The 24,719-nt window shown below is 43.9% G+C and overlaps 1 protein-coding gene across 1 annotated transcript; it reads right to left on the bottom strand.

Annotated features, from left to right (window-relative positions):
• Positions 1–511: 511 nt before the first annotated feature.
• josd1 (Josephin domain containing 1) lies at positions 512–22,865 on the bottom strand. The gene is made up of 4 exons (XM_068019805.1): positions 21,413–22,865; positions 12,833–12,961; positions 6,733–6,927; positions 512–4,342 (listed from the first exon to the last, which is right to left on the bottom strand). The coding sequence occupies exons 1-4, from the start codon at positions 21,586–21,588 to the stop codon at positions 4,243–4,245; spliced, it is 600 nt and encodes a 199-aa protein (XP_067875906.1). The 5' UTR covers positions 21,589–22,865; the 3' UTR covers positions 512–4,242.
• Positions 22,866–24,719: the final 1,854 nt, after the last annotated feature.

Genomic DNA, 24,719 nt, shown 5'->3' with positions numbered 1-24,719 from the left:
CCACTCCCCCCCTCCTCACAACCTACAGATACCATCTCCACTCCCCCCCCTCCTCATAACCTACAGATACGATCTCCACTCCCCCCCCCCACAACCTACAGATACCATCTCCACCCCCCCCCCTCCTCACAATCTACAGATACCATCTCCACCCCCCCTCCTCACAATCTACAGATACCATCTCCACCCCCCCCTCCTCACAACCTATAGATACCATCTCCACCCCCCCCTCCTCACAATCTACAGATACCATCTCCACCCCCCCTCCTCACAATCTACAGCTACCATCTCCACCCCCCCTTCCTCACAACCTACAGATACCATCTCCACCCCCCCTCCTCACAATCTACAAATACCATCTCCACCCCCCCCCCTCCTCACAACCTACAGATACCATCTCCACCCCCCCTCCTCACAATCTACAAATACCATCTCCACCCACGCCCCCTCCTCACAACCTACAGATACCATCTCAACACCCCCCCCCCTCCCCCCACCCACTGGCCCCCTGACTCCCATGTAAAAGTAGAGCCTAAACCTGTGAAAATTCCTTTCCTGGTACAGTTCTGAACATTCATCACCATTCCAGTGAGTGACACAAAGAAGGATGTTAGTATTATTCTGGTCGAGTGCAAGGAATGTTTTTACTTGCATGTTAGTGACGACAAAGTTTGGAAATAGATTGCTATTCATCTTTGGACAGTTAGCAAAAGAAAAATAAAAAATCTCTCAGACAGAATCAGAAGGATGGTCGATTTAAGGATTTGGAGTAAACATCACTCTTTTGCTCACCATAGCGATACCTGACGCTCAGCAGGTTTCAGCTTCTCAATTGAGACACTGTTCAGATTTGCATATCCAATTTTCAGAAGGTGGGGGGGAAAATGTTGATGCAATGACAATCCCCCAACTAGAATTTTCAACGCGTTCTCTGTAAATGAGACTGGACTATGCCAATTGCAGAATGTCTTACTCCCCCTTACCTTCAGCTTTGCTGTTTCAACAGGTTTTCAAATTTTGATGCATTACTTCTTTCTAGAATGCCAACTCAGCATTGGATTGTTGATCACGTGATTAAACTGGGCACTGCTACATCTGATTGGACTTCATTCCTCCCTCACTGAATCCCTATTTAAGTTCCAATAAAAACCCTCTTACCTTCACACTGCTGCAAGTTTGGTCTTTCCCCTCTTTCAAACAGTTGCCAAACTCGAGTGATTATATGCTCAAGGCTGTTTACATTTTCGTGGCTTAGGAATAAGATGAGGACCAGGCCAGCTGGTGAGATACCAGTTACTCCGCACTGCTCCACCTCACTGCAAACCATTGAAACGGTTCACTAGCTGCCGGGAGGGAAACTCATGGAACGATACCTGGATCAGCCAAATAAGCCCAAGTAGCAGTTTTATTCTGCAACTTAACCTACTAACCTGCAGTTTGAGGTCACCTGCTTGTTTCTACCTGGTTAACTACAATTGAGCTGACTAAACTATCACTTTGAGTCTGAGCTCAAGGTCAGGCCAAAATTCTCGTCGCTGTTGCATCTGCTGTTTAAATGTTTGTGCCAAACAGGTGAACTTTGTTGAAGTGAACAGCCTTTTCTCATCCTTGGGTTTTCTGAAGTGCAGCTGTAAAATTCAGATCAATTTAGTTTCTAGCCAATTCAAACTAAACTCTGTTGGCCAAACTGTACATGCCTACTTATCCTAGCTTTAGTGTGCAGTAAGTGGAGACGATTTCACAAAGTATGGCTGAGAGGCGCCATAGAGTTTACTGATCTTATCATTACAACAGTGACTACACTACAAAAGTACTTCATTGGCTGTAAAACGCTTTGGGACGTCTTGAGGTTGTGAAAGGTGCTATCGAAATGCAAGTTCTTTCTTTCCGTCATTGAAACCCATAATCGCCCTCTATTTTGGCACAAATAGAAGATTTTTTTTATTAAGATGTTCACCAACCATTTTGTCAGCACATGACAAGCATTTTGGACCCAGTAACTGAGTGGTGAAGGCACGCGGTCAGCAATGAGAACACAGCCAATTCCAAGGATGCTGTCACAGAGCTGTCAGTCTTAACATGCCTTTTTAAAAACAGAACTACAATGCCTGCGGTCAATCAGACCACAACTAGCGAATGAGATTAAGGTTTGTCAATACTTTCTCATTCCTCTGATCAAAGCAGCCTGCACTTTCTCACTTAATCCATGTTGGTGGGTTTAAAACACCAACACAGGTTAGTCACATTACTGTCATCTCAAGGCTTCTGGGTAAAACCCATTCAAGAAATGCAAAGGAATTGTTAATTGCATCATTTAACCAGAACCCTTCATATAAAGTCAAGCCAACTCAGCTGATCTAAATCCGCACAGCCACACTGCTTACAGGGACAGGAAACTGTCAAGGAACAGTCATAGCAGTTAAATGTAGGGAACATGAGTAATGAAAAAAATGATTCCATTGGGATTTTTCTCCCTTCGTTTCTCTCAATGTCTGATCTTACAGCTGGACCTGATCCCATACATTAAACTATAAAATGTGATGGCCCGGAACATCCCTTTCAGAGATACACATCAAGACGAATGAGCATGCTCGGTGTCAGATCTCTCCTCAAACTCCTAGTGCAAGCAGATATACTCAAGCTCGAGTGCAGCTCACCCACGTCTCCAGCCCTTGCATCAGTGACTAGGTTGTCTGATCAGCTAAATATAAATTTACTTCATTTAGATAAATTTTTTTTAATGTTTTGTGAAATATCGTCAACAAATTCTACAACTTGGGGAATTTGGAAACTCCCAACAAGTCTTTGCTCTTTATAAATAGATTGTCCAGACAATTATTAAGGTGCCAAAAGAATGCCTGTTTACTCAACAATAATTTGTGCTGTAGTTTATCTTAACCTGTCCACATTATCCAGATTTGCGTCAGACCAAATTTATTTAGTATGAATTGCCACTGGTTCCAATTTCTGAGTTTGGTTGATCAAGTATACATTTTCTGACATGGGATGGGGGGTGGGGGGGGGAGCGAAATTCTAACCAAACCTTCCCATTGGGAACCAGATGACATCGGGCACAATGCTGGTTTCACACCCCACTTGATTTTACTCCCAGTGAGAGACTAATACTGGGTGGGGTGTAAACAGGCAATCCACCTCGTCTTGTCGGTTTCCCATCTGTTGAGTTATGTTAAAGTTACCCCTTGGATGTCACTAGTGTGGAGTACTATAGGGCATTTGAATAGCACAGAGACACATCCATTGGCACTATCAGGCAGTACAAACGTTTGTCAAGTTACAACACGTACTGGAAAACTAATATCTACAGGATTTGAACTGATCTCAACAATGCTCTCTACCTTTGAGCAGATTGTCAAAGCAGCTACCACTTTTAAACGCTTTAGTGTCCATTTTAAGAAACAGGTAGCCAAAACAGTAATTTTAAAACTTGATTTGTCTCTTCAAGGCCTCTTAAATGAGACAGGCTGCCGTGTGTAGACAGAAGGGGAACCTCCTCCAAAAATGGGCCTTTATGTCCAGCACAGACCTCTGTCCAATGACCCAAATGTTAGTAACACAACCCCCAGCAATGTTTTTTGGTTTTCTAATGCTGAAGTGAGTGCAACTGTTAATGACTCAATTAGAAAACAATAGCAAGCCACTGCCGAATGCCCAAGAGGGTCGGTGAGGGTGTGGGGGGTGGGGGGGGGTGGCTCAGAAATACTAAATCAAGCAACAAGTTTCTAGATGAAAGGTCACCGACCTAAAAAGTTAGCTCTATTTCTCTCACCACAGATGTTGCCTGAGCTGAATATTTCCAGCATTTTCTGTGTTTATTTAATAATATTTAGTGCAAGGGTTTGTGTTGCTCGCTTGAAATTCTTTTTTAATATGGTCTTGGCCCCAGACCTGAAGTCTTACCTGACTCCTTTATATTTTTGACAATTTTCCCCTCAGTTTTGATATTTATATATTTTACATTTTTTCTTCACTAAGCAACGAAACAAAAACAAAACACTTATTGTCCCTCATCAGATTTTCTGCTCTTTGAGTAATTTATATATTTAAAAAAAGCACCAACTCTCCTGTAGAATACTTAAGTCACCAAGTCTTTTAAAGATATGCAGAGCTAAAAATAAATTCTTTTTCCACCGATAGAGGCTGTGGTTGAAGAGTTTTGCTTCTGTCCATTGAATGTGGAACTGTAGTGACTACAAGAGTTAGTTCAATTGGGATTTCCCCAAGTCAGCCATCCGTTCTCCAGCTCTGATGGACTTCAACCTCTTCACTTACAACCAGTAGAAGCTCACAGTTCTTCCCCCTCAGCTGGTGTTTCAGAAACTTTCTGTGTGATGATTAGAAATATACAATACAGCGTCAGAGAAAACCTTCAATACAATGTACAAATTTGCAGTTCACACTGAACACATCAAGGGATCAGATAAGCAACAGATATGATTATATAAATCACTTTCTTTCACACTCTGACATCCCAATGAGGTTACTGCCTTGTGTTCACCCCTTTCATCCAAATTTGTTTACTTTCCCACTCTAGACTTGATGGGCCGAATGGTCTCTTTCTCAGCTGTACTATTCTATGATTCCAATTTGCTGTCTCCTTCAATAGACTTCTAATGGTTGCAAAGTGCTCTCCGGCACTTTATCCAGTTGGTCATTATGCATGTGTGGGCTGTGGTACTAGCAGGCTATCCGACTGGGGAGGGCATCATAGCCGAGTCCGATCAAATCCCCATTCAGCGCCTGTGCATACCCCATTAGAGGCAAGAGTCATTTGCCTGCATAAATAATTGCTTCAAATTATCTCATGGTGTGATGCATTGATAAGGCGCTAGATTAATGCAAGTATATTAATGCAGGAGTGCCATCAGGAAGGATTCCTTTTTCTTTCCACCATGCAAGGTCGATGTAGCTAACTGCAGCCCCCTGTAGTACTTCCCTCAGCTGACAGCTAATAGACTGGTGTTCGAATTTGGCACTCTCATGGCCTATATGGTTCACAAGACATTAAGACATCAGGATGGTCTTAAATTAAATTCTTCATTTAAAACATTCCCCGAGCAGCTACTGTGCCAGATTTTCCCACGTGCTGCGGCTATTTATATTACACAAAGTCAGGAAGTTACAATATTTCAAACTTGGAACTAATTTTCTTCCATTCAAATGGGATCCTTTTCTCTCACATACACAGACTACGCAGCGGTGAGGGGGCTGTCACTGGATGGTGGTCTGGAGTAGCAGCCCTGGGCACAGAGAGTGACTGCAGCACCCACACTGCTGCCCCAGCAGAGCATATTTTCTATTAAACAGTATGGGATGCAGTTAAAAGTAATCGCCCGACTAACTCATCTTGTATCAAACTGCTATGAACAAGTGCAACTTTTCAAGAATCATAGAATAGTTATAGCTCAGAAGGAGGCCATTTGGCCCATTATGTCTGTGCCAGCTGTCTGCAAGAGCAACTCCCTGCCTTTTCCCCATAGCCCTGAAAATCTTTTCTCTTCAATTATCCAATTCCCCTTTCTAATTCCCTTTTGAAAGTTATTCCTGAATCTGCTTCCATCACCCTTTCAGGCAGCGCGTTCCAGCTCATCATAACTCACTGTGTGAAAACATTCTCAACTTCTCTCTTAATTAACTTATTATTTGCAACATCTTTGCAAATTATCCTCCGGACAACTATCCTTCTGCCAGGGGAAACTGTTTCTCCTTGTTTACTCTCATCAAAACCCCTCATAATTTTGAACACCTCGATGAAATCTCCTCTTAAACTTCTCTACACTAAAGATAACAACCCCAGCTTCTCTCATCGCCCTACATAACTGAAGTCACTCATTTTTCTTATTCATTCATGGAATGTGGCGAGGTGAGCAGTTATTCCCCCAGTATAATTCTGGCAAATCTTCTCATGGGCTGACACCCCACCCCTGCCTCCCCTCCAACCTCAAATAATGTACTTAGGGGCTGATCGAACCCCCCCCGCCCCCCCTTGCCAGCAACACCCATACCCTGAGAATGAATAAAAATCTCACACAGATTAGAATGCAATATGTTTGCTCTTGGTGATGGAGGGCCGGTGACTCCTGTTGGAATGAGTGTGTGAATGCCAGGCAAGGACAGGATTGGCCTTCGCTACAATGGCCCTCCTTCAACCCAACAGACAAATAACCTGCTGCCAGTCAATGTATAGACTCTCACATGAAACATGTCCCTTTGATGGCTGTTGCTGTGGAACCCAACCCAGCAACAGGCAACACATTCACGGGATTAAGAGCAAAATTAGTGAAGAACATTTATTTTGAAGGGACAGTGGGCTATCCGACTGTGGGGGCATCACATGCCAGCCCAATTTTGTACTTACCCAATGTGTGCACGCGCGCGCACACACACACTTGGAGACACACACAGATACACATACGCACACACGCTGGGAGACACAGACACACGCGCGACTGGAGATACAGACACAGATAGACACACCCACGCCTGGAGACACAGACAGACAGACACACGCTTGGAGACATGCAAGCACGCTTAGAGAAATACACGCGCACGCACGCTTGGAAACATGCGCATGCACGTTTGGAGAAGGAGGTCACTGTATGTCTGAATGACATTTTATGCACCACCTTTCTTTGCTTCACATTTATACATCTATCACCGAACAGGACGCAAGTGAGCTTGGATCACGGAAATAGAATTGGGTGATCAGTTAACCTGAGTTCGTCCTCGTTGCCGATCTGATCTGGCAATTTCAGTTTCGAGTCAAGGTTGTAGTAGATTCCAGCGACCTCGCGTACGCCAATCCAGTGCTGTCGTTTGAGGGGAAGCTTCACGGGGCCCCAACACAAGCTGGAGGGGATGTTCATAATAAAGCCCATCACGTTCGAAAGAGCAATAGTATTAACATCTCTGAAAGAAATGAAATAATATCAGGAGATGGAGAGAGGTATTTGAGAGATGCTCTATAAATGCAAGCGCTTTGAGATGTTTTACTATATTAAAGGTACTCTCATAAATACAATAAAATCAAAATACTGCAGATGCTGGAAATCTGAAATAAAAACAAGCAATGCTGGAAATACTCAGCAGGTCTGGCAGAGTTCTGAAGAAGGGTCACTGACCTGAAACGTTAACTCTGCTTCTCTCTCCACTGATGATACCAGACCTGCTGAGTATTTCCAGCATTTCTTGTTTTTATCTCATAAATACAAGTTCTTTCATTTGCTAAGGTTTAGCAAGACAGAAATTGAAGAATTTACACAGTTGTTGGCTTCGTATAATTTGAGTTGAAACAGTAAACTAAACTCTGGCAAACAAAAGTATTTATTTAACCAAAATTAACACAAATTGGTACAGAAGAAAAACCATTTCAGAATTTGAAATCCATCTTCAGGTACCAGAAACATTCACCTATGTACAGACACACAAAAGCTGCTCTGATGGGCAACTGATCCAGAGTCCTTTAGATTCAATTGCAAGTCTGTGCACAGTTAGCTGTCTTCGAGGTTAATAGGCAAGATAAGGGCTCATGGAATTGGGGGTAATATATTAGCATGGACAGAGGATTGGTTAATGGACAGGAAGCAACGGGTGGGAATAAACAGGGCATTTTCAAGTTGGCAGGCACTGAACAGTGGAGTGCCTCGAGGATCAGTGCTGGGGCCTCAGCTATTTACAATCTACATTAGATGAAGGGAGAGAGAGTAATGTATCTAAGTTTGCTGATGATACAAAGGTAGGTGGAAAGGTAAGCTGTGGGGAGGACACAGAGAGGTTGCAAAGAGATATAGACAGGTTAAGTGGCAGATGGAGTAAAATGTAGGGAAGTATGAAGTTATTCACTTTGGTCGTAAGAATAGAAAAGCAGAATTTTTTTTTTTTTTAAAAAGGTGTGAAACTCGTAAGTGTTGATGTTCAAAGAGACTTGGGTTTTCTTGTACAAGGAACGTAGACAGTTAGCATACAGATACGGCAAGCAATTAAGAAGGCAAATGGCACGTTGGCCTTTATTGCAAGGTGATTGGAGTACAGGTATAAGGAAGTCATGCGACAATTGTACAGGGTTTTGGTGAGACCACATCTGGAATACTGTGTGCAGTCTGGTCTCCACATTTAAGGATATACTTGCATTGGAGACGGTACAGCAAAGGTTCACTAAGTTGGTTCCTGGGATGATGGGGTTGTCTTTTGATGAGAGGCTGAGTAAATTGAGCCTATTTTCTCTGGAGTTTAGAAGAATGAGAGGCGATCTCATTGAAAGATAGTAGATTCTGAAAGGGCTGGATAGGGTAGACACAGAGATTGTTTCCGCTGGTCAAGGAATCTAAAACACGGGGGCACAGCCGTGATTGGTGGTGGACAATTAAACAACTAACTGGAGGAGGTGGCTCCACAAAATCCCCATCCTCAATGATGGGGGAGCCCAGCACATCAGTGCGAAAGATAAGGCTGAAGCATTTGCAACAATCTTCAGCCAGAAGTGCCAAGTTGATGATCCATCTCGGCCTCCTCCTGAAGTCCCCAGCATCACAGATGCCAGACTTCAGCCAATTCAATTCACCCCGCGTGATATCGAGAAACGACTGAAGGCACTGGATACTGCAAAAGCTATGGGCCCTGACAATATTCCAGCAATAGTACTGAAGACCTGTGCTCCAGAACTTGCCGCACCCCTAGCCAAGCTGTTCCAGTACAGCTACAACACTGGCATCTACCCTGCAATGTGGAAAATTGCCCAGGTATGTCCTGTACACAAAAAGCAGGACAAGTCCAACCCGATCAATTACCACCACATCAGTATACTCTCAATCATTAGTAAAGGGATGGAAGGTGTCATCAACAGTGTCATCAAGCGGCACTTGATTAGCAATAACCTGCTCAGTCATACCCAGTTTGGGTTCTGCCAGGGCTACTCAGCACCTGACCTCATTACAGCCTTGGTTCAAACATGGACAAAAGAGCAGAACTCAAGAGGTGAGGTGAGAGTAACTGCCCTTGACATCAAGGCAGCATCAAAGAGCCCTAGTAAAACTGGAGTCAATGGGAATCAGGGGGAAAACTCTCTGCTGGTTAGAGTCATACCTAGCGCAAAGGAAGATGGCTGTGGTTGTTGGAGGTCAATCATCTGAGCTCCAGGACATCACTGCAGGAGTTCCTCAGGGTAGTGTCCTAGGCCCAACCATCTTCAGCTGCTTCATCAATGACCTTCCTTCAATCATACAGTCAGAAGTGGGGATGTTTGCTGATGATTGCACAATATTCAGCACCATTCGTGACTCCTCAAATGCTGAAGCAGTCCGTGTAGAAATGCAGCAAGACCTGGACAATATCCAGGCTTGGGCTGATAAGTGGCAAGTAACATTTGTGCCACACAAGTGCCAGGCAATGACCATCTCCAACAAGAGAGAATCTAACCATCTCCCCTTGACATTCAATGGCATTACCATTGCTGAATCCCCCACTATCAACATCCTAGAGGCTACCATTGACCAGACACTGAACTGGAGTAGCCATATAAATACCATGGCTACAAGAGCAGGTCAGAGGCTAGGAATCCTGCGGCGAGTAACTCACCACCTGACTCCCAAAGCCTGTACATCTACAAGGCACAAGTCAGGAGTGTGATGGAATACTCTCCACTTGCCTGGATGGGTGCAGCTCCAACAACACTCAAAAAGCTCGACACCATCCAGGACAAAGCAGCCCGCTTGATTGGCACCCCATCTACAAACATTCACCCCCTCCACCACCAATGCACAGTGGCCGCAGTGTGTACCATCTACAAGATGCACTGCAGCAACGCACCAAAACTCCTTAGACAGCACCTTCCAAACCCGCGACCTCTACCACCTCGAAGGACAAGAGCAGCAGATGCATAGGAACACTACCACCTGCAAGTTCCCATCCAGGTCACACACCATCCTGACTTGGAACTATATTGCCGTTCATTCACTGTCGCTGGGTCAAAATCCTGGAACTCCCTTCCTAACAGCACTGTGGGTATACCTACCCCAAATGGACTGCAGCAGTTCAAGAAGACAGCTCACCACCACCTTCTCAAGGGCAATTAGGGATGGATAATAAATGCTGGCATTGCCAGTGACGCCAACATCTCATGAATGAATAAAAAAAAGTCTCAGGATAAGGGGTCGATCATTTAGGACTGAGATGAGGAGAAATTACTTCACTCAAAGAGTTGTGAATCTTTGGAATTCTCTACTCCAGAATGTTGTGGATGCTCTATCATTGAATACATTTAAGGCTGGGATAGACGGATTTTTGGTCTCTCAGGGCATCAAGGGATATGGTGAACAGGTGGGTAAGTGGCCCAAGATCAGCCGTGATCGTATTGAATGGTGCAGCAGGCTCGATGGGCCATATGGTCTACTCCTGCTCCTATTGTGTTCTTGTGTTCAACTAGGGTGACAGTCAGGGCTCTACAACTGGTCTCAGTGCCTGCATTGGGGAGGAGTGGTGGGGTGGTGGTGGGGGGCGTTAAAAATCAGCCAGGGCTCTCTATGTAAGGAGAGAGAAACAGAATTACATTTCAGGTTGATGACCCTTTATCACAGGCTTCTCTTTCCACAGATGCTGCCAGACTTACTGAGTATTTCCTACATCTTCTATTTCTATTTCCAATTTTCAGCATTTTGCTGTTGCATTAGGACTCCCTATCTAATGGGTTCAGCTGCAGAGTGAGAGCCTGTGGATGTCAAGGGAGGACAGCATCAGGCTTGGCTAGAATTCCAGCATTCACTGCCTGGGCTGACACATGAAGAACAGCCACTTGGGTGAAGTATCGTAGCGTCACTGCACCCCTGGTATTATACCCCAGCAGTGGGTTAATGCCTTTGGGGGCTCACTCATCTACACTCCCCCCAGCCCCCACCCCCCAAAAAAACACTGGCTACTTGGATACTGGAGGTTGCTTGTGCCTGTGAATCACCATTGTAGCAGCATTAGAGAACAGGAAACAGCAAAATATGCATGCAGATGTACAGAATTCTGGCACATAGTTCAGGCTGCTGGGCACATTACGTTTGCATGCATCATTCTCAGCGCAGATGAGCCCCACTGTGACTGTGATGCTGCTGGTGCCTTTTGCCTTAATGAGGACACAAGCAGCCATAAATAATGTGAATTACATCAGCTGTCGGCGCACATCAGGGCTGGAACATATAAACATTTACATTTTGTCAGGCATAACATAATTCTGAAGAGAAGAGTAGGCTCAAGAGCCAGAAGAGCAAAGAGTTTCTTCCCCATCTCCACAAGCACACGCAAACATGGTAACACTCCGTGATGCAGTTCAATGCAAGTTGCGTCACTGAACTGGCTGTTTTTACAAACAAAAACAACCCTGGTCAAGGAGCAGCTTCTGCAACACGACACTGCACTCTAAATATTGTGGCAGAGCTGGAGCTCTACTTTGCAATCAGCTGGACAAGTTTTGGGACCATCTTTTGTGTTATTGTCAATATGAACGATATAATCTAATTTAAAATGCTTGTGAAATAAAACTATCATCCACTGGTGAATACAATTAGATCGAAGATGTGCTACAGTCTTATTTTGTATATGTATCTGTTTCGATGTGATTTATACGCCTGTGTTATTGGTAACACACACACACAGGGAGCTGCACCTTCAGGATCCCATAATTTTAAGGTGGCATATAGTGACGTTACAAGTCCCAGCCAGGATGCAGGAGATGATTGGCAGAGGAAATTACCCAATCACTGATGTAAGGAACTGGGATTGAACTTACACAAGTCATTTGTATTATGTAACTATTCGCCACTCACTATGGTTTGCTGCAGAACTTGCCCTGCTGTAGGAGACTGCTGAGGTTTTGGTCATGTTCTGTTTGCTGTAGTTCATACAGACTCCATTTAAATAGACTCTGTTTCCTGTCAGTTCTGCCCTAAATCCTGTGCCATCTCCAACTCATTGGCTGACACAGCAGCAGCAACACTCACTCCGTTATTTAAAAATTATGTGCAAAAGAATCAACTTATCTTTTTACCTCAACAATACAAAAAGCATTTCAATAGTGAGAATTTATACTACACCGATGTCCCCGAGAGTAAGATTACTCCCCATTTTGAGAAGAAATGAAATAACTTGCAATTATATGACATCTTTCATGTCTTCAGGACATTCCTTTCGTGTTTTACAGCCAATGAAGCATTTTTGAAAAGTAGCCACTGTTGAAATGTAAGGAAACACAGCAGCCAATTTGCACCCAGCAAGTTCATAGAGTCATAGAGATATACAGCACAGAAACAGGCCCTTCGGCCCATCATGTCCATGCTGGCCATCAAGCACCTATCTATTCCCACAAACAGCAATGAGAAATGGCCAGAAAAGCTGTTTTAGTGATTTCAGTGAGGGTTAACTATTGGCAAGGCAGACTGCTCTCCTTAGAATAGTTTGATGCGTTATAAGAACATAAGCAATAGCAGCATGAGTAAGCCACAATGGCCCCTCGAGCCTGCTCTGCCATTCAATAAGATCATGGCTGATCTAACTCAACTCCACTTCCCTTCCCCCCCACCTCCTCCAATACCCATATCCCTTGATTCCCTGAGAGATCAAAAATCTATCAATCTCAGTCTTGAATAAACTCAACGACTGAGCGTCCACAGCCCTCCATATCATCTTCTACACCCACTCGAGTGAGCTGGAACTGAGTTTAGCATCTCGTCCAAAAGATGGCACCTCCAAATGAGTACTGCACTGAAGTGTCTGCCTCAATTATGCGCTCAAATCTGTGGAGTAGAACTCAAACCCACAACCTTCTGATTGTCCCTACCTTCGTTTGTCCCACCAAACGGCTTCGTAACCTTTAGTTTGAAGAGCAGCCATGATTACATTAACATCGTAGTTTCCTGTTCCCAGCATGCTCTTCTTGTGCGGTGTTACCATAGTATTAGGGGACAACCTGGCAGACAGAAAAGCAAATTTAAACATCGATAAAACACTAAACAACATCACCCATCTGCATCAAATGGCCCACATTTACAGGAGTGAATAAGATAGCAAAATATCCACACGGCTGCTTGTATTGAGTAGAATGGGCCTATATTCTCTGGAGTTTAGAAGAATGATGGGTGATCTCATTGAAACGTATACAATTCTTAGAAGGCTTGACAGGGTAGATGCTGACAGGGTGTTTTCCCTGGCTGGAGAGTCTAGAACATGGGGTCACAGTCTCAGAATAAGGAATCGGTCACTTAGGACTGAGATGAGGAAACATTTCTTCACTCAGAGGGTTGTGAACGTTTGGAATTCTCTACTCCAAAGGGCTGTGAATGCTCAGTCATTGAATATATTTAAGGCTGAGATCGATAGATCTTTGGACACTGAGGGAATTATGGCGATAGGGCAGGAAAGCGAAGTTGAGCTAGATGATCAGTCGTGAACTTACTGAATGACAGGCAGGTTTGAGGGCCATGTGGCCAATTCCTCCTCCTATTTTTATGCTCTTATGTATGCATTGAATTTAAACAGCTACAGAGATCATTGCGCTGTCACTAAATTTATTTAACACTATGCTATAGGAGCAGTTACACTGAGTTAATAAGCTTTGATCTGCAATTTTGTTTGTGTGAGTTCATCACCTGAAACTGCTCCCACCACTACTATCAGTGACAGAGAGGTAACCCCATCCTCTGAAACAACTCAAGTTTGGAAGGACACATTTCACAATTGTACTTGCATACAGAACAGTAATCAGGATCCAAATAAAGGATCGCACTAGAACCCTAGCCTACCTCCAACCTACCCTGTTATACAACAAATGCATTCTGCTTTTATTTCTATCATTTTGCTAGTATCAGTTCAAGTGGTTATAATATTAAAGATAACTTGTCCACTGTTATATTTCATTGAAATCCTAGTGACAACACTGCATCAAGCATGGACTGGCGTGTACAATTTCTCACAATTTACCCGAAAAATACTTTGCTTTTATTATTCTCATCCCTGTTTTCAAATCCCTCCATGGCCTCGCCCCTCCCTATCTCTGTAATTTCCTCCAGCCCCACAACCTTCAGAGATCTCTGCGCTCCTCCAATTCTGGCCTCTTGTTCATCCTGGATTTTAATTGCTCCACCATTGGCGGCCGTGTCTTCAACTGCCTAGGAGCTAAGCTCTGGAATTCCCTCCCTAAACCTCTTTGCCTCTCCTCCTTTAAGATGCTCCTTAAAACCAACCTCTTTGACCAAGCTTTTGGTCACTTGCTCTAATATCTCATGTGGCTCCATGTCAAATTTTGCTTTATAATTGCTCCTGTAAAATTCCTTGGGAAGTTTTATTCAGATAAAAGCACTATATAAATACAAGTTGTTGTTCAATCTGGCTTTGATTTGGGATGAGAGTGAAATGGTTAAAAGGAATTAAAAAACAATGTGCGTTACACTTGTTGCAAGATGTTAATTCATGACCAGTGTCAGAGCAGTAGCTACTGGTACTGCACCCTAATGTTATGATCATTTCATGTCCGGGACCTAGATTCAAATCGAATCCAAACTGATGGAATTAGAGCCCCACAACCTTTCTGCAAGAGTTCCAAAAGTTTAACAGTTTTAACACACATTCAAGTTGGGATAAATCAGAAGTAAAATATTCCCCAGTATCTAACACTAAAGGACAAGTTCACTCAGGAGGAGCCTGGTAGTTGGTGTGGGAAATGGAAATTGTGAAGTAATGTTCTATTCCTAAAATGGGAAAAAGGCAAATTGTAGGGAGCATACAAAGGGCTTTAACCTAAAGTTAATCCATGGGTTGTTTCCATTGGTGATTTTTAAAAATAAAAGAACTAGTCTTTTTTAAACTGTGTTAAAGACAAGTATAGTAATTCCAGTTGATTGTAACATTGAACAAAGAATGGATTAGTGAAATAGACAGAATTCATAGGAGTGGACAATGGAGGAGGAATTTGGGAACAGGAGTAAGGATTTTTAAATTCATCTTTTGTCACCAATTTAAAAACCCAGGCCTTTTCAGTTTTATTCTTAATGCTTATGAAAAAAAAGTCAGTAGGAAAAATAGACTGGACCCTGAACATCTCAGCTAAGTTCAAAGAAAATCAATTTTACTTTGAACATTTCTAAAACTCAAAAAAACAAGAACAAAAGAAAGATCTGCATTCCTATAGCGCCTTTCACAACCTCAGGACACCCCAAAGCACTTTACAGCCAATTAAGTACTTTTGAAGTGTAGTCACTGTTGCAATGCAGGAAACCCGACAGCCAATTTGTGCACAGCAAGATTCCACAAACACTATTATGATAATGACCAGATAGTCTGTATTTTAGTGATGCTGGTTGAAGGATACATATTGGCCAGGACACCAGGAAGAACCCCCTGCTCTTCTTTGACTAATACCATGGGATCTTTTACTTCCACATGAGAGGGCAGATGGGGCCTCGGTTTAACGTCTCATCTGAAGGAAGGCACCTTTAACAGTGCAGCTCTCCCTCAGCGTGCATTATGTGTGCATTAAGTTTCTGGAATGGGGCTTAAAATGATGAGCTTCTAACTCAAAGGTGAGATTGCTATCACTGAGTTAAGGTTGACACCGTTAAAAAGATACAGACACTCTAAAAGACAAGCCACAATTATTGGTAGAATTCAAAGACACCACTTTTATAGAGTTCACTATCAGACTCTTTCTTACATAAAAAAATGATTGAGGTTAAAAATAAAGATCTTATGTTTATTTAGCTGTAACCACTATGGCAGTGGGATATTAAAAATTATTGGAGATTGTGCACGGGGAACAGTTGTGATCTTGGTTTTACTAAATAATACGTTGGTCCGCCCCTTAAGTAAGGCAGCGATTGACCAGCTGAGTCTTCAGGGGATGATCAGTGTGCTAACTGTCAATGCACCACTTTCTCAAGCAGGAATGAAAGATTGACATTTACTGTACTATATTACAATGTGAAGTGCTTTGAGTTATCCTGAGGTTGTATAAGGCACTATATAAATGCTTGTTCTTTCTTATAGAAAGAAAAGAGTGCTCCCTTAAAGATCATTTCAGTCCCCTCAATAAAAAAAATTACAGCCATTGTTTCTTTAATTGCAGAATATTAGGTCCAGAGATACACACATGATATATCAGTATTGCATGAGGGGCTTTGATAGTGTAAATAAGGAGAAACTGTTTACAGTGGCAGGAGGGTTGGTAACCAGAGGGCACAGATTTAAGATCCAAAGGGAACTCAAAGCCATCACACTTAGTAAAAGTTTAAGGAGCGCATCTTGTATTGGTTCTGTTACAGATACATTTTAAAATAAATTTTTAACACCCCAGCAGTTTGGCACGAGTTTTCAAAAAGCATACTTTGCAAATACACAGCATTAAACGGACAAATATCACACCTCAGTCATCACTGAGTCACTTGCTGATCTCAATATGACAAATCGGAGTATGAGCATCTTCTGTATATCCTTGTCTAGACAATTAAATGTTTTCAAGTGTTTAGTTTGGAACAAATAAACTGGATTCTATAACAAATGTGATGCAGTTGAGTTTTTTTTTTACATAACCCTGAATGTGATAAGAGTTAACAGATATCAGTGCCAATGTGATGCCTTTCTTGTGTTTCATATGTTTTTAAAGATTTATCAGGCAGCTCTCACAATCTACCCTCTGTCACTCAGTTTCTCATTTCTTATCGATACAATACTCAGTATCCCTCTGAAGTTTCCTCTCTCATTCCTCCTAAGCTGTCAATACCCGGTCCTAAGTTTTCCTCCTCCTCATATTGAGGTTAACAGTAGCCAGCTGCCTTGATGTAAGATCATTGCAGGTCCTGTCTGCCTGCCCTGGTGGCACCATTCTAAGAATAGGCAGTTCTTTCAGTTTCCTAGACGAACATTCCTCCCTCAGCCAACACTACCAAATACAGATGAACTGGTCCTTTGCCTCATTGCTGTTTGCAGGATCTTGTTATGGTGAAGACGAGGACCACGTTCACCTACATGTCGAAGTAATTCATTGCATACAAAATACTGGAGACATTTTGGAGAAAAAAATGCAAGTCCTCTATCTTCCAGCTTCTAGAAAGGATAAATTGAACCTGCTTCACTTTCCTTCAGGACTTAAATGATCCTGGACTGGCAATGACCTGGTACCCTGCTTTACATCCAGTCTTACTACAATCATTAGGGACACAATTAAACTTGGATGCAACTGCACAATAGTGTCACAGATCTGATATGCACACAGCATAAAAAGTATGGCTTTATCAGAGTCTCAAGTGAACAATAGATGAAACTCTTGTTTAAACCCCACGAAGCCAACTCAATCAGCAACTGCAGAATGTTTGCACCGCTCCCTATAAACTGTCACAAGTCAAGCCAACCAATACTGCTGCTCACTATACAATGCACACTGTATTTTCCAAATGTAATGACAATAACATATATCAACCAAAGGCAAATTTTCTTTTAAAAATGGCAATAACCCCAGCCTACAGGATTCTTTTGAAAACCTGGGCCAATCACTGCAGCACTTTTCAAATCCTGGAATAGAATTATACAAACACTGATAAGAACCTTCTGCTTCTCCTTACTGTACATTACGTGGTTGTCACCATGGTAACAGCCCAATTGCTTTTAGCAGAGCAATTGTTTGTTTTACTTTTACTGGAGCATTTCATGTCTCTGCTCATCACAGCCAGGCTGTTGGGGATGTAACACTGTGCCTCAAGCATCAAGCAACCCCAGGTCAGATATAACATGAGTGAGATGCAGAGTAAAGCCCACTCCAGGTAGAAGAGCCCTAGAAAAGGCCCTAGAAATGATATTGAGAGGGGAGGTGTGCCAGGGGACTGCAGAGCAGCCATTGTAACAGATATTTTCATAAAGGGAGATGGAGCTAAGCTGGGTAATGAAAGGTCATTTAATGTCAGTGACAGGGAAGATTCTGGACTCTTCAATTAAAGGATACTAAACATCTAGATGGAGAATATAGCTGAAACAGCAACAGGGATTTCAGAAAGTAAGATATTGCTTGGCAAACCTGATAGTTCTTTAGAGATGTAATGGCTGTGGTAGATGAGGGAAATGTAGCAGATGCATTGTACATGGACTTACAGAAAACCTTTAACAAGGTACCACACAGGTAACTACAGAAGAAGATTAAGACTATGGAAATAGAGGAAAGTAGAAAATTGGATTAAAATAGGGCTAGAAAGGAGAAAACAGAGTAGGGGTTAAGGGCAGTTTCTCAAAATGATTGGAAGTAGACTGAATTCTGGGATCACTTCTGCAACAGCGGAATGGGCAAACAAGGGGCAGATGGAATTCAATGCCAGTAAATGTGAGGTGGTATATCTTGGCTAAAAATATTATACACTGACTAGGGAAAGCTGGGACATAGCTACAAGGTTAAATGTAAGATTTAGGACAGACAGCAAGAAGAAACTTTTTTAAAACAGAGGGTTGTGAAGCTGTGGAATTCATTACCAGAGTTAGTGATTGAATCAGAGACTATATCAATATTTAAGAATACTTTCTAGAGATAAGTGGTTGAAGGAAAACAGAATCCCTCAGTGGCGCAGTGGTTAGCACCGCAGCCTCACAGCTCCAGGGACCCGGGTTCAATTCTGGGTACTGCCTGTGTGGACCGCGTGGGTTTTTGCCGGGTGCTCCGGTTTCCTCCCACAGCCAAAGACTTGCAGGTGATAGGTAAATTGGCTGTTGTAAATTGCCCCTCATGTAGGTAGGTGGTAGGGAATATGGGATTACTGTAGGATTAGTATAAATGGGTGGTTGATTTTCGGCACAGACTCGGTGGGCCGAAGGGCCTGTTTCAGTGCTGTATCTCTAATCTCTCTAATCTAGAATAGAGATATGGGAATGGGTGGGACAACAACAACTTGCATTCATATAGCCTTTAATGCAGAAAAACATCCCAAAGCACTTGACAGAAGCATAATCAGACAAAAATTGACACCAAGCCTAAAAAAAAGACATCAGAGGGATAACTAAAAGCTTGCTTAAAGAGGCAAGTCTTAAGGGAGGTCTTAAAGGAGGCGAGGCAAAGATATTTACTGAGGGAATTCCAGATCTTAGGCTAGAGATGGCTGAAGGAATGGCCACCAATGAAGGGGTGGGAGTGGGCGATGCACAAGAGGCCAGTGTTGGAGGACTGCAGAGATCTCACAGGGTTGTAAGGCTGGAGGAGGTTACAGAGATAGGGAAGGGCGAGGCCATGAAGGGATTTAAACACGGATGAGAATTTTAAATTTGAGGAGTTCGGAAACTGGAAACCAAGATAGGTCAGAGAGCACAGGGGTAATGGGTGAACGGGACAGGATACGGCCAGTCCAGTTTTGGACAAGCTTGTTTACGGAGGCTGGAGGATGGGAGGCCGTCCAGCATTGGAACAGTCGAGCCTGGAAGTAACAAAGGTACGGATCAGAGATTCAACAGCAGACAGCCTGAGCTGGAGCAGAGACGGGATGATGTTAAGCAGGTGAAAGGCGGCGGTGTTTGTGATGCACAAACCAGTAGGAGTAAGAGTACTGCCCAAGTGGAAGATGAATGCCAACAGAGACTAGTTGGGCTGAAAGGCCTGTTTCCGTGTTGTAATTTCTTTGATTTGCCACATGAGCAATTCATCAGCTTCTGAGTGAGATGATCAAATTAGAGCCGCATTCATCAGAGAGACTTGTGTTCACTATAAATTTGATTAAGACTGAAATTCAATTCACATAGGAACCCAACGAATAACGCGGGGGATTTCACCTCTGGGAATTCTGAATCTGACTCTGGTTAGTGGGTGCAATGCTTTAATGCTTCAACAAGATCCCAGTGGAGAAACAAACACTCCCAGGGTAAGTGTAACATAGTTAGATGCAAAGTAATGTTTTTAAAGCTTTTCTGCTACGATAGTAACCACACTTCATTAGCTGAGAAATGCTTTGGTACATCCAGAGGACAAAGATGTTTTATAAATACAAGTTCATTCTTTCTTAATGATAAACTGGATACTGTGGTAAAGTTTAAAGCATTTTAAATGTTAGCTTTTTTTTCCTGAAGCCGTCAGTGATGCATAAAATACATGATGCATTAGAGAATCAGTACAGAAATAAACTACCGGTATTCAGTCTATGAACGTGGGATAAAAAACACCTGCGTTATTCAAAAATTCTTCCAGTATTAACGCCATACCAGGTGCTCAACAGTGTTGTCAATATAAGAGGCCGTTCAGCTCCTTGAGCCTACTCCACCATTCAATTGGATCATGGCTGACGGTACCGAGATTTCAGTAAAACTGAAGTGGGTGTGTCATAATTTCCAGACCAAACACACTTAAACTATGAAAAATCCCCCAGTACACAATGATAGATTTTATCTTCCTGACTGGCGGAGATAGAAGAAATAAAGAAATGCAGCAAGAAAAAAAGAGGCAAACAAAAGTGAGGAAGAAACAACTGAAGCAGAAAGGAAGGAGAGAGAGGGAGGACGAAGGAAGGAGAGAGAGGGAGGGCCAGAGAGGGAGGACGAAGGAGGGCGGAGAGGGAGGACGAAGGAGGGCAGAGAGGACAGCTTCCATTTTTTTCTGATTATGCCTCTGATGTGCCTTGGCATGTTGTTCTATGTTAAAGGCACAATATAATTGTTGTGGTTGGTGAATCGGTAACAAGGCAGCACAGAATCATCAACAGAACAAAGATAAAAATGTTAAAAGAATTTTTTCCACATTATTAGAACAGGGAGTTACTAAACCTCTGGCTTTTGAAACAAAGCCTATATCATTTTAATAGGAAATGGGTAAGAATTTTTAAAGGAACATAAAAGCATTCAGAGAAAATGAGGTTTGACTAGGTAGCTCCACTTGAAAAGCTAGTACAAACAGATACGAAGGGCCAAATGGGCTCCTTCCCTGCTATAACTTCTGATTCACTTTGAATCCTGCAACATTATTAGAAACAAATGTGTCCTGTGACAGATAGAAAGACTTGCATTTCTATGTAGCCTTTCATAACCTCAGGACATCTCTCAGTTCTTTACAGCCAATGAATACTATTGAAGTGTAGTGACGGTCAATGAGAGCACACCCCGGCTCTTCTTCGAATAGTAGCCACGGGAACCTAACGTCCACCCGAGAGGCCAGACGAAGCCTTGGTTTAACGTCTCATCCGAAAGACAGGACCTCCGACAGTGCAGCACTCCCTCAGCACGGTACTGGAGTGTCACTCTGCATTGCGCGCTCAAGTCTCTGGAGTGGGACTTGAACCCACATCCTTCTGACTCCGAGGCGACTGAATGCTACACCACTAAGCCATGGCTAACAGTAGCCTTAGCAAAAACTGTGTTACCCAGCAACATGCTACAACAGGGCAGTGACATCCTTTCCTCCTGCTTCTGGTACCTCTGAAAAATCTCCTGCAGGGTGTCTCTGGTGAAAGCTCTCCCATCCTGGAAGACATTGTTGAGGGCGTGTAGTGCGCACAGCTCTCTCCTCTGCTTCTCGTGGTAAATCAGAGCAGGTGGCTGAGCATCAGAGTCCAGTTTTAACTTATCACCTTTCCAGGGGACACAGCTCATTTTCAGTTCGACAAGTCGTACTGCCCAAAACGTGGTCAAATCTCAAGAAAAAGTACACCTCGACCCTAGTTCACGTTTCAGGTACCTTATAGTCATATTAAGACTTCGGAGCTGTAGCATCGAGTGTCTTCGACACTCAGTAAAATTCAATCAAATATAAACAATAGCTGCGGTTGCAAAACTTCGTCACGGTCACTTCCAAGAACTAGAAAAATATAGATATTGTATGACTCCAGTGGAGAAAGGTCAATCAGTGGCATGCAAGAATCCTTTAAGGACACTTTCTTCTTGTAAGTCTAACACTTTTAAGACTGAAATCAGTATTTCTTTCCCTGAAGTTCAGCCATTCTGGCACAATATTTATAATCTCTCAGTAAGCCCCAACTTGCTGTTGTGAGAACATTCTTAGTTGCAGAGGGCTTTGTGTCAACCATTGCATTCTTCCCCAGTCTTCAGACCATCTCATCAGCCTCTGTCCTGTTTTCCAGGCAGTCCTTGGGCTCTTCTTATGCCCCTGGACTAGTCCCTGTGCCCCAGGCTCACCTTGTGCCTGTCCCCGCTGAGCTCTCCCTGTGCCTGTGCCAGTCCCCCCTGGGCACTCTCTGTGCCCCTTGTGCCAGTGTGTACCCCCTGGGCTCTCCCTATGCCAGTCCCTGTCCTCCCTGGGCACTCCCTGTGCCCCTTGTGCCAGTCTGTGCCCCCTGGGCTCTCCCTGTGCCCCCAGTGCTAGTCCCTGCCCTCCTGGACTCTTGTTGTGCCAGTCCCTGTGCCCTTCCTGTTCCAGTCCCTGGGTTCTATCGGTTGCCCCCAAGCTCTCCCTGTGCTAGTCCCTGCCCTCCTGGACTCTTGCTGTGCCAGTCCCTGTACTCTTCCTGTGACCCGGGCTCTTCCTGTGCTCTCCCCGTGCCAGTCTTTGGGCTCGTCCTGTGCCAGTCCCTGGGCTCTTCCTGTGCCAGTCCCTGTGCCAGTCTTTGGGCTCTTCCCGTGCCAGTCCCTGGGCTCTTCCTGTGACCCGGGCTCGTCCTGTGCCAGTCTTTGGGCTCTTCCTGTGCCAGTCCCTGGCCGCTCTCCCTGTGACCCCGGTCCCGCTGCCCCTCTCCCGGTCTCCCGTCAACGACAGAAAACAAACTCCAAACTTCACGCCGCCGGCCGCGCCCGACTGAGCCCCGCACCGGATAATCGCGGCTGAAGAACAGGCCAAGCCCGGCGCGACAAAACCCTCCCGCCTGAGGAAGAAGTCGCTGCCGCACAGCCCCGGACCGCTCCGCCACCTGCGCACTACGTCACCCAAACCCGTAGGCGCCATGACGTCAGGGGAAACGAACGTCAGTGCCCCCGATTTGCGTATAACATCATCACGCAGAGCTCAAAGCCCCGCCCTCTCTTCCTGGAGTTGCCAACCCTCCAGGATTGGCAGGGAGTCTCCAGGAATTGAATAGGAATTTCTCGTGAGAAAAGCCAAGGAGGAAAATCGTAAGGGCACGAAAAAAATTGTGATATTTTTTCATTTTCTTTCAACACCTGTTTGTTAATTATAGGAGATGGGCATAAAAAAGGATGTTTGTCTAACAGCAATTATCCAATGGTTAATGAAGAGTTTTTTTGCTTTCTAGTTGGCATGGGAAGGCAGGGCACTGTGAGGATGGACCCCTTGGGGTCCAACGATGGTGGCATCATTTGGAAGCAAGAGGACATATAATGAACACTCCAGGAAGTAGAGTTGGCAAGCCTATGTCTTTCACACTTCAGTCTATTGGCTACTGCTGGCTCTATTTTAGTTTAGTTTAGTTAGTTTAGAGATACAGCACCGAAACAGGCCCTTCGGCCCACCGAGTCTGTGCCGACCATCAACCACCCATTTATACTAATCCTACACTAATCCCATATTCCTACCACATCCCCACCTGTCCCTATATTTCCCTACCACCTACCTATACTAGGGGCAATTTATAATGGCCAATTTACCTATCAACCTGCAAGTCTTTGGCATGTGGGAGGAAACCAGAGCACCCGGAGGAAACCCACGCAGACACAGGGAGAACTTGCAAACTCCACACAGGCAGTACCTGGAATTGAACCCGGGTCCCTGGAGCTGTGAGGCTGCGGTGCTAACCACTGCGCCACTGTGCCGCGCTTGACACTTGGCTGTCACTATGTCAATGGCACAAGTACCTCCCTTCAGAGTCCACACAGGCACTTCAGTGCATTAGTGAGGGAATGCTGTATTGTCAGAGGAATGAGACATTAAACTGAGGACCCGTCTGCGCTCTCAGGTAGACAGAAAAGATCCCATGGCACTATCCTGAAGAAGTGCAGGCGGGTTCTCCCCACCGTCCTGAGTCAATATTTATCCTTCAACCAACATTAATAAAGCAGATTATTTGATATTGACACATTGTTGTTTGTGGGATCTTGCTGTGTGCAAATTGGCTGCTGTGTTTCCTATATTACAACAGTGACTATACTTCAAACATATTTCATTGGCTGTTAAGTGCTTTGAGACATCTGGCGGTCATGAAGGCACCACATAAATTCCGTCTTCTTTGATGTCAAGGGCAGTCACTCTCACCTCACCTCTGGAATTCAGCTCTTTTGTCCTTATTTGGACCAAGGCTATAATGTGGTCTGGAGCCGGGTGGCCCTGGTGGAACCCAAACTGAGGAAAGACGCTCAACTACAGGTGACCAAGCATTGTACTGTAAATGCAACAACATTTGCAGATGTTTCATGATCCACCCTCCAGCAATACTTCTAACCAGAGTTGGCAACCTTAACTACTCCATGTGTGAAAAAGTGCTTCCTGATTTCACTCCTTCATGGCTTAGCTCGAATTTTCGGATTATGCCTCCTTGAAAGTGATTCTGCCATCAGAGGAAGTAGTTTCTCTGTAACTAGACTATATTTTGCAAAACATTGCAGCATAATGATACATAATCACACTGAAGTGTGGCGCCACATCTCAAAATTGCCAATCTATTGACAGCAAATTATGCAATCATGGCAAACCTCACAAAATATAGATAATACCAGCACAAGGGAACACCATTCAACACTTCAAAGCCATGCTCAGAGAGTTGTGTTATTGTGTACAATTAGTGAAAGGCCAAGTCCTTTTGCGCAAGGTAGTACGA

The sequence above is a fragment of the Heterodontus francisci genome, chromosome 41 (genome assembly GCF_036365525.1).
Source record: "Heterodontus francisci isolate sHetFra1 chromosome 41, sHetFra1.hap1, whole genome shotgun sequence".
NCBI lineage: Eukaryota > Metazoa > Chordata > Chondrichthyes > Heterodontiformes > Heterodontidae > Heterodontus > Heterodontus francisci.
This window is presented reverse-complemented; position numbering and strand designations above follow the sequence as displayed.

Excerpts from the sequence above, each read along its gene's own strand:
- josd1 (XM_068019805.1), bottom strand. The coding sequence starts at position 21,588 with ATGAGCTGTGTCCCCTGGAAAGGTGATAAGTTAAAACTGGACTCTGAT. Across the intron at positions 12,962-21,412 it reads CTGCAGGAGATTTTTCAGAG|GTTGTCCCCTAATACTATGG; the intron begins GTACCAGAAGCA and ends TCTGTCTGCCAG. Across the intron at positions 6,928-12,832 it reads GTTTGGTGGGACAAACGAAG|AGATGTTAATACTATTGCTC; the intron begins GTAGGGACAATC and ends CATTTCTTTCAG.